Here is a 10,374-nt window from a genome sequence, read left to right as displayed (position 1 = left end):
TTTGTGAATAGTGAAATCATTGCAACTTCGTAGACATAGGCAAATTGTCAAACTACGTAAATATTATCTTGTACTATTGTTTTCTTTAGCGCATATTTTTCTTTATTTTGCATCTCACAAATTTAGGAATTTTGTATATATTCCCTATAATCTTTTGTGTTGGCTTTAGTTATTCTAGCCAAAGAATTGCTTGCCTCCTAACGAATAGAACTCAGAGCAGTTCCAACATTTGCACAAGGGAAAAATTAGTTACATATTCTTATTAATGTATCTTAGATTTTTCAATTAAATTCAATCATATGATTGTATTGATAAATATATCAAATGATTGAATTTAATTGTCCAGAGTAAAAATAACACCGTATTGCATTAGTCAATACAACTAAAAAATTAAATTTAGTTGAAAACTAAAGTACAACAATTAAAAAATTGTATCCAAGATTTTAATGTAACCCAAAACATTCATCTATGATCAAAAGAGGTCAAGTAATAGGTCGTTAAGCAAAGTAGTCCAAACCTCATCCTCAACCTCCAAAGCCACCTCTTTTTCTTCTTCAACCAATATGCTCCACATCCCACCCTTTTCCATGTCCTTAACATAGACTTCTCTCCCATCCTGTACCTCCCATCCTAGTAACAATTCTTGTGGGTGCCCACTAAGCCAATCTTCTGTGACCTTCAATATCTCATGCTGAAATTCATTGTCACAACGTGTTGTTGTGCTTGCATTTACATTATTCTCTTCAATTTTCTCTTCAATGAAATCCAACAATAGACTGTCTACCTTGAATTTAGAACCACTTGGTGAGCTCTTTGTTCTGATGAGGTCAAGTAATTCTTGAGCCTTAATTAATTGTTCTGTTTGGTTTTCTTCTTTCTTGTTGAACATGTTGTTGTCCTGGGTGGATAATGGGCAAGGTTGCATGGGTGATTGAGGAGATTCATGGTTGAGCTCGCAAAAGGCAATGCGTTCTTCTAAATCTACTGGTTCTAGTTGAGCGAGACACTCAAACCGCCGTATCTTGTGCATAAACTTTTGTTTTGTACCTGTCCATATCAATATCACATTTCTGTCAGATAAGAGCAATAGGGTCAATAAATATATATCCTATTATTTTAGTAAGGGCTTGCTTCTCTCAAGTAGCTTAATTTTATAGATTATGGTGCTATAGCTAATAGGGCATTGAAAAATCACATAAACATTTGCTCATTTTGTTTCGTTAACATTTTTTAGAAAATAAATAATTTTTTATGAATCACTTTCTAAAAAATTATTTCATTTACCTATATTTAGTAACAATCTTACAATAAGTTTGGAAACTATTTTTTAACGTGCTTTATTTAGCTATGCGTGAAATAGAATTGGTTTTTACTAATTTTTTTTTTCTTCGTAAAAACAACTTTAAATCAAACCAAGTTAAATAAGAAAAATCAAAATACAGTTTTTCTTTAACTCCTGGAAAACACAAAAAATTATATTCAAATAAGATTTTTCATTTATGTTTTCATCAAAACAAACAGAAGTGAGCATTTGATTCCAACATGGTCAACACGTTTTCTTTCCTTTCCTTTCCATTGCTATATCATATGTGTTGAAGCCTATGATAAATATATTCAAATTGATATGTTACCGAGCATGAATCACACTGGAAGGCAGCCAAATGCCCCTCGGGATGTGTCACTCACATGTGTTTTTGACCTTTTGTACGAGTTGGTAATGATAAAAGTGACAGCATGCCACCCCTCCAAAAAGAAGTGCAAGCACAGCATGCAAAGAACTATACCAATTAGAATTTTACTAGCTTATCTGATGATTGTATCAAACCCTTTTGAAGGAACAATTTCTTTTGAAAATTCGAAATGTCTACACTGACTCACACACATGAAGAATGAGTGAGAGAGAGAGATACCTTCTATGCACGCAAGGCTACTCTCGAAAGGCGAGCCAATATCTTCATCATCTTCAAATGGACTATCCAGCACAGACACTGGACTAAATTGTTCCTTCTGCTTATTTGTCCATTCCTGTTATGATCCATATCATGTCCATTTAATTATAATAATAATAATAAAAAACCTCTTAAAAATAATTCACATAGCCTCCGTTAGTACAAGAAATGCTACTTCTCACATCTCCATACCCAAAAAAAAATCAGGAGCAATCTTTCAGATACAACTCACAAGCCTCTTAACATGACAATGTATCTGATTATTTCTACCCTGTTTGATATGACTTTCAGAGCAACATCATTAAGCATGGAAGACTGATCACTGATATCATATTAGTAAACTAAGTTTAATGGTTTATAAACAAATTTTCAATTTCTTATTTGACGATGATAAAATATTTTATCAGTCGAGTTAATTGAAACTCACGTGATATTACTGCAAATTAATAGCTATTCAGAATTTTTTGGCAAGAACATCTATTCAGCTTAAGATCTAATGATCATACCAACATTAATGCATTGGATTCCATTAGAACTCCGCAGTCCAGCTTGTTTTGATAAAAATAGTATCAAGATGACCTTTTGAGAAGTTCTAGTGTTGCACCCCCTTTCTTTATCTTCTCCCAAAAAAGAAAAAGAAAAAAAAGAAAAGAAAAAGAAAAGAGATGTTGAGAATTAAAATCTCTTTTAAATAACAAAAGCCCTGCTTGTTTTATAGATTGATTAAAAAAAAAAAAAAAACAATGGTCACCCCATTGTAGCACCATGGCGTATCCCGAATTGAAAATTTTCGGGATCCATCCCAAATATGCGGTCAACTCAAGGAATTCTAGTATTTACTTCTTTAATTTATCTTTATATCATTAAACTCTTCCAGAACACTAATTTAAGAAAAAACAAGGCCTAAGAACAGTAAATCCCGAGACTAGTTGAGTTGGCCTGGTCAACCCCTCTACCAGACAAAAACAAAAATCTAATTTCTGTCGTATAATAAGTAAATTAATAAACTTACAATCTCAGTTACCCCCAATTAATTATAGAGCATATATAGGTGCAAATAATAATTAATCACACCTACGCAACAGTGGATCATTAATTAATAGTCGCAGATGCTTAAAAACCATTACATTTTTATGGTCCAAGCAACCAAAAACCACTCTTTTTTTCTGGTCACCGACAGAGGCAATATAAGACGTGACACAGGCTTATTAAAAAAGGTCCACAAAATTCCAAAACTACCCCCACCAAAACCCAATCAATGTTCCCAACAACAACCAGTTCCTTTAAATTATTGGGGACGAGGACTAAATAGTAAAATCGATGTTCCAAACAGGAAAAAAGGAATGATCTGGTGAAGTGTGTGCTATGAAAAGAAAATAGTCTTGCGAGTTAAAACGCCGTGGATCCCGCAAAATAAGAACCACACGTAGTGGGATCTAGGCCTCGTAACACTCGTCCGTATTTAATTCCACTGATCCGAGTCGTACTGTATTCTTCTCCCAAGATATACTCCACACGTGAAAGTCATACGTCGCTAACCCCACCCAGCTCCAGCTGTTCTTTCTTCCACTCTTCCCTCTAACTCAGCATTTTTCAAAATCACCCATTACATCCCTTGCTATTTCCCACCACACCCATCTTAATTTTTCTTTTTTGGAGCATATCCCCATCTTAATTCTCTCTTATAAAAGATTAGCAAATTTAATCAACATAATATAATATATAGTCATAATTTTTACCATATTATTAATTTGAAATACGATTATAACTATGCCAACATTATGTTATCAAAATTGTTGTAAAGTTGATCATTGTGAGTATTTCGATAAATTTGATCGACAAGTCCAATTGCAAAAAGAAGTAGATTTACTAGCTCCACTTTATTTAGTCCAAATTGACAAAATGATAGATTTCATAGATATTATTTAATAGGCTATACAGGGAATGACCCTATGAGAATTAAAAAATCTAATACTTTAATAGAGAACGGTACATAATTTTGAAAATCAATTTATTTATACTAAAAGCTTTTCTACTTTTGAATTATTGGAAATACAAATTTTATGTAAGAGTTGAAGTGAGTTTAACCGAAATCCAAAAACTAAATATGTATTTAGTTTTATTAAAAGTTCTTCTAATTTTGAATTGTCGAAATACAAATTTAATGTAAAGAGTTGAGACAAGTTTAACTTAAATCCAAAAATGAAATGTATGTTTAATTGTATAATTAATGTGTAAAAGGCCTTTCAAAAAAAAAAAAAAAAATGTGTAAAAGGCATAATACTTCAAATCAAAATTCCAAAAACTAAAATTAACACCCACCTCAAATTTGTAAATACACACATATATAAACATTGAATATGAAGTAAAGATAAAGAAAATAAATCAACAAATTAATTGGAGAAGCTGACCAACCAACAGACAAAGGGAATTAATAAAATTCACACATGCAAAAGCATTAAACCAATGGGAAAAAAGAGAGGTGACCTTTGTGTTAGTTCCAGAGTAGGTATTGGTTGCTCCGAACATGGAATCCTCACCGACTGTTACGCCTACTCTCTCAGTCTTCTTCACCGGTAAGTCATTTTTACCCTGCACGACGTCGTTTGAGGTTGAAACACTCTCTGAATTAGAATTACCGCTCGAAGACCGTAAAATCTCTGCGGTAAACTCACTCTCCTCCCAACTGTTACTGCTTGTGGTGGTAGTGGCAGCGATATCCGACGGCTCATCTTTTTCGTTGAGAAACTCGCTGAACAATCTCCACCGTCCGATATCGCTCCCCTCCTTTTCCTCTTCTTCTTTATCAGCTCTCTTCCAGTTCCAGAAGCTTCTTCTGAATAGCTTCCGTGAAAGACTCCGAGAGAGAAAATGGCCTTTCCTGGTTTTGATAGACGACGGAGAATTAACGGAGTGAAACGGAAGTTGCTTCTTCACGGCGTTAATCACCGCCTCCGAAGCTCTCTGAAAGGCGGAAATGGTAGTTGTTGAAGCTGGTGGCGTTGCCGTTAACTTCGAACGCAGGCTTCGACTACGAAGACGGAAAAGTCGTTGCTTGGCGGTGATTTTTGTAGTTGAGGAATGATCTCTGAGTTTGAGATCGAGCTCGAGGAGGAATCGGACGGTTGTACTACTACAGCATTGTCGGCGTGGAAACGATTTGAAACCGTTGGATGAGCAGGAGCTCAGATCGTCTCTAAGGTAATCTTTCAGCATCATCAACGGCCTTCGTTGAATCACAACTGACTTTCTCACCTTCTTATCATCATCAAATTCAATCGAAGCCATTGGTTAATTTCAAAAGTAGATAATAGTAAAATTAAAAAAAAAAATCAGAAATTATTGAGCATAATAAAAACGCCGTCGTATTCGACCAGATAGATACCAATACGGCTGCAATACCATAAAATGGATAGCATTTAGAGCTTAGAGTGAAATAGAGAGAAAGAGTGGGGTTTTATAGGTGAGAGAGGAGGAAGAAGAAGAAGAAGAAGAAGCGTGGAGGGTTCATGTTGGTGAAATTTGAATCTTAACCAAAAAAAGAAAAAGAATTTATTGCAATGCGTGTTGGGGGGGTTTTTTGGGAGTTTGGACTGGTATGAGAGTGAGACCAGTAGTTGACCTATTTACAACAATTAGTTGAAAATTTATATATGCTAATATGTCTTCCATGCAAAGTTGCAAAACTGTCCACTCTTCACGCACTTCGCCACCTGTGCATGTCCTTTCTGCGTTATGATATGGGTTACCATTTACATACCCTATATGATGAGGATAAAAAATATGCTGGCAAGGGTGACGGCACATACCTGACGAGGGTGACAGCACATACCTGACAAGGGAGACGGTGCAGACTTAGCAAGGATGACGAGATGGTCTTGCCGTCAGCATACCTTCTTGGCTGACGGTGACCTAAGGCTAAAGAACTCCAGAGGCCGAACTTCCTGAAGCTTACGGGATAAGCGTGGACTGACGGGACAACATAGACTGACGGCGTCAGTCTGTGAAATTACCAGTATGCCCATTTACGTGTACAAGTAAATAACTTGCTCCCCACGTTTCATGGAACCTAAGGACTCCTATATGGAAAGAATCCCGTAAAATACGCCCAAGGAGACTCCTATAAGGAAAAGACTTCCGCTCAAAGGAAAAGAGGGTCAGCCCTCTCCACTATAAAAACCCGAGCACTCTCATAAACCAAGGTACGTGTAATTTTACCCTCTCTAGCACTCTAGAGCAGTGAGAATAGTTCTAACTTGACCTTCGGAGGGTATTCGGCCGGTACCACACCGGTGCTCTCTGCTAGGTTATTCCTTTTCGTTGTGCAGGTGTCATCTGCGATCGAGTGAGGAGCGTGCGACTCATTGGTGGTATTGTTTTCAGTATCATCAGTTGGCGCCGTCTGTGGGAATCGCTTTAGCACGTTCTCGCTTTCAAGACAAGAGAGTTACATGGTACTCACTCGCTCAATGGCGACCAACAACGACATTCAAGAAGAAGAAACTCCTACAACCGCACTTGAAAGACAGGTGAGGACGCTCGCCGCCGCCGTGGAGCGCCTCACAAAGCAAAATCACGACCTAGAAGAGCAACTGAGACAGAAGAATGCAGCTCCCAACAACCAAGGGGCAGAGCAGGAAGGAACCAGCGCTGACAGGAGAAACCAGGAAGGACCCCAGGCCAGCAACGCCCCGAGCAAACCTGAACGACAGAACACGAGCATCCCCTCCCTCGCGGAAACCACTCCGCCACTCGTTCTCGCAGAGATGCAAGCCATGAAGGAACAAATGGAGGTCATGATGAATGCTCTTAAGGGACGAGTATCGAGCGACCTTGACGACCTTGTCAACCGAACTGACTCGCCGTTCACCGCCGCCGTCAACTCCTACCCCTTACCAAGTAAATTCCGCATGCCGCAGATAGACAGTTATGACGGGGTCAAGGACCCACTGGACCACCTGGAGACCTTCAAAACCCTAATGCACCTTCAAGGAGTAGCGGACGCCATCATGTGTAGGGCCTTCCCTACAACGCTAAAGGGCGCAGCAAGAATTTGGTTCAGTCGACTGGCCCCAAACTCCATCAGCACCTTCAAAGAACTCAGCGCTCAGTTTACCGCACACTTTATTGGAGGCCATCGGTACAAGAAGTCTACGGCTTGCTTAATGAGCATGAAGCAGCGAGAAGACGAAACTCTAAGAGCCTACATCTCCCGCTTCAATAAAGAGGCGCTCTCGATCGACGAAACTGACGACAAGATACTTGTCGCGGCATTTACAAATGGTTTGAAGAAGGGCAAGTTTTTGTTTTCCATATACAAAAACGACCCAAAAACCATGTCAGAAGTACTTTATCGCGCCACGAAGTATATGAACGCTGAGGATGCACTGTTAGCGCGAGAAGAAAGGCCCAGGAAGAGAGAACGACAGGAAGACAATCGGCAGGACCAGAGCCGAAAGAAGACAAGAACCGCGAACCGAAGGGACGAAAGACGCCCTAAGCCCCTGGGAGGAAGGTTCACGAGCTTCACTCCACTAACAGCCCCAATAGATCAAGTCCTTATGCAGATCAAGGACGAGGAATCGCTGACATTCCCAGGAAAGCTGAAAAGCGACCCCAGCAAACGCTCCCGAGATAAGTACTGCCGATTCCACCGTGACCACGGCCACGACACAGCTGATTGCTATGACCTCAAGCAGCAGATTGAAGCCCTTATCAGACAAGGAAAGCTGCAGAGGTTCGTTAGCAAGGAGAGAGCGGATCCTCCCGCGTAAGACCAACACCCCCGACGGGACAATGAGCGGCCAAGGCCCCCGATTGGGGATATAAGGATGATTGTAGGGGGAACGACCGCCGCCGGGTCATCCAAGAAAGCCCGCAAGACCTATCTTCGGATGGTACAAAATGTTCAACTAACGGGGGCCGTGCCAAAGATGACACGAAGAGAAGGCCCCGTAGTCGGATTCTCGGAAGAAGACGCACGACGCCTTCACCATCCACATGACGACGCACTCGTCGTCAGCTTACGCGTAGGAGATTACAATATGCACCGGGTGCTGGTCGACAACGGCAGTTCAGCAGATATCTTATACTACACCGCGTTCCAGCAGATGAGGTTCGATAGGGGGCGACTGATCCCGACAAATGCCCCACTTGTCGGCTTCGGCGGGAGCCGAGTATTCCCACTGGGCGCGGTCACCTTATCCGTAATTGTAGGTGATTACCCCCAACAGATAGCCAGGGACGTGACATTCTTGGTTGTTGATTGCTCATCAGCCTACAACGCTATCCTCGGGCGACCCACGCTCAACTCATGGAAGGCAGTAACCTCCACCTACCACCTGATGATTAAGTTCCCAACTGACTACGGAGTAGGGGAGTTGCGCGGGAATCAGATGGCCGCGCGCGAATGTTACATAGCCATGATGGAAATGGAGGATCAGGCTCAGACTTTAAGTATAGAAGAGCACCGGACGGTAACGGAGCCGGTTGAGAAGCTAGAAGAAATACCCCTTGACAGTTCCGATCCTGGCCGAACGACCAAGATTGGAACGCTCGCTAACCCCACGACCCGTCAAGAGCTCATAACATTCCTTAGACGCAATCAAGACGTATTCGCATGGGGTCATGAAGATATGCCAGGAATAGATCCTTCAATCATGGTACACAAGCTGAATGTGTCGCCCGCCTTTTCACCCGTTAGACAAAAGAAGAGGGTGTTTGCCCCGGAGCGAGACCGAGCCATAGCAGAGGAAGTCAGAAAGCTACGGGAAGCAAGCTTCATCAGGGAAGTGTACTATCCCGACTGGTTAGCAAATGTAGTAATGGTGAAGAAAGCAAGCGGGAAATGGCGGATGTGTGTGGACTTCACCGACCTTAACAAAGCCTGCCCCAAGGATAGCTACCCCCTACCGAGGGTCGATGTCCTAGTAGACTCCACGGCCCGACACCAGTTGCTGAGCTTCATGGACGCTTTCTCGGGATACAACCAAATCCGAATGCACGAAGCCGACCAGGAGAAAACGTCGTTCGTAACCAGCCAAGGCCTATTCTGTTACAAGGTCATGCCCTTCGGCCTAAAGAACGCAGGCGCAACGTACCAAAGGCTCATGAACAAAATGTTCGCGCAACAGATTGGGAGGAATGTCCAGGTCTACGTGGACGACATGCTAGTTAAGAGCAGGAGGGAGGAAGATCATCTAGGAGATCTCAAGGAAACATTTGATACACTCCGCTCCTACAATATGAAGCTCAACCCAGGGAAATGCGCCTTTGGAGTAACGGCAGGAAAATTCTTGGGATTCATGGTGTCTCAAAGGGGAATCGAGGCGAACCCGGATAAAATCCGAGCCATTATGGAAATGACACCGCCGAGAAGTGTAAAGGAGGTACAGAGCCTAAATGGAAAAATAGCGGCACTTAACAGGTTCGTGTCGAGAGCAACGGACAAGTGTTTGCCCTTCTTCCGGACATTGAAAAAATCCTTTGAATGGACCGACGAATGCCAGCAAGCATTCGAAGAATTGAAGATTTACCTCTCCTCTCCACCGTTGTTGAGCCCGTCGCAGCCGGGAGAAGAGCTTTTTCTCTATCTGGCCGTCTCCCCCGCAGCTGTTAGCGCAGCCTTGATGAGAGAAGAAGAAAGGATGCAAAAACCCGTATACTACGCAAGCCGAGCGCTTCGTGGTGCCGAGGAAAGGTACCCGCCGATGGAAAAACTTGCCTTCGCATTGGTTACGGCAGCCCGAAAGCTCAAACCGTACTTCCAAGCTCATACGGTAAATGTCCTGACTGACAAACCTTTACGGCGAGCAATGAGCAGCCCCGAGGCCGCGGGCCGACTGGCATTATGGGCAATCGAGCTAAGCGAATTTGACATTCAGTATCGTCCGCGGACCGCCATCAAGGGACAGGCTGTCGCCGACTTTATAGCTGAGTTCACCCATGACGAGGACCAGGGGGCATCAGAGTCCCCTCAATGGAGCATACATACGGACGGATCATCCAACAGGCAAGCCGCAGGGGCCGGCATTGTGTTGCTATCACCTGAAGGAGACACCATTGAATGTATGGTCCGTCTAAACTTTCCCGCCACCAACAATGAATCAGAATATGAGGCTCTGATAGCAGGACTCGACCTTGCCAAAGCAGCAGGAGCCGCAAGGGTAGTCGTCTACTGCGATTCACAGGTTATCACCAACCAGATAAATGGAGACTACGAGTGCAAGAGCGAAAAGATGAAGAAATACCTTGATGAAGTAAGGACAAGAGTGGGCGACCTAGAAGCCAAAATCATCCAGATTCCCAGAGAGGAAAACGAGCGAGCAGACTGTCTCGCGAAGGTCGCCTCAGCAGAACGAATGGTCGTCCCTGGTAATGTACTCTCCTTTGTATAGCTTTCCCCGCTAATAGATCTCAGCAATGT

At 42.3% G+C, this 10,374-nt stretch overlaps 1 protein-coding gene across 1 annotated transcript; it reads right to left on the bottom strand.

Moving 5' to 3' along the window:
- Positions 1-236: 236 nt before the first annotated feature.
- Positions 237-5,557, bottom strand: LOC126709654 (uncharacterized). Its single transcript, XM_050409964.1, has 3 exons — positions 4,437-5,557; positions 1,911-2,025; positions 237-1,047 (listed from the first exon to the last, which is right to left on the bottom strand). Exons 1-3 carry the CDS (start codon positions 5,235-5,237, stop codon positions 473-475), a joined length of 1,491 nt encoding a protein of 496 aa, XP_050265921.1. The 5' UTR covers positions 5,238-5,557; the 3' UTR covers positions 237-472.
- Positions 5,558-10,374: the final 4,817 nt, after the last annotated feature.

The sequence above is a fragment of the Quercus robur genome, chromosome 12 (genome assembly GCF_932294415.1).
Source record: "Quercus robur chromosome 12, dhQueRobu3.1, whole genome shotgun sequence".
Lineage (NCBI taxonomy): Eukaryota > Viridiplantae > Streptophyta > Magnoliopsida > Fagales > Fagaceae > Quercus > Quercus robur.
Note: the sequence above shows the minus strand (reverse complement) of the source record. Positions and strands in the feature narration are given on the sequence as shown.

Bases quoted from the DNA above. Each gene is read 5' to 3' on its own strand.
- LOC126709654 (XM_050409964.1), bottom strand. From the start codon at position 5,237: ATGGCTTCGATTGAATTTGATGATGATAAGAAGGTGAGAAAGTCAGTT. The intron at 2,026-4,436 runs GTCACCTCTCTT...GGATCATAACAG, and splicing joins ACTCTGGAACTAACACAAAG to GAATGGACAAATAAGCAGAA. The intron at 1,048-1,910 runs GTATCTCTCTCT...TGATATGGACAG, and splicing joins TAGCCTTGCGTGCATAGAAG to GTACAAAACAAAAGTTTATG.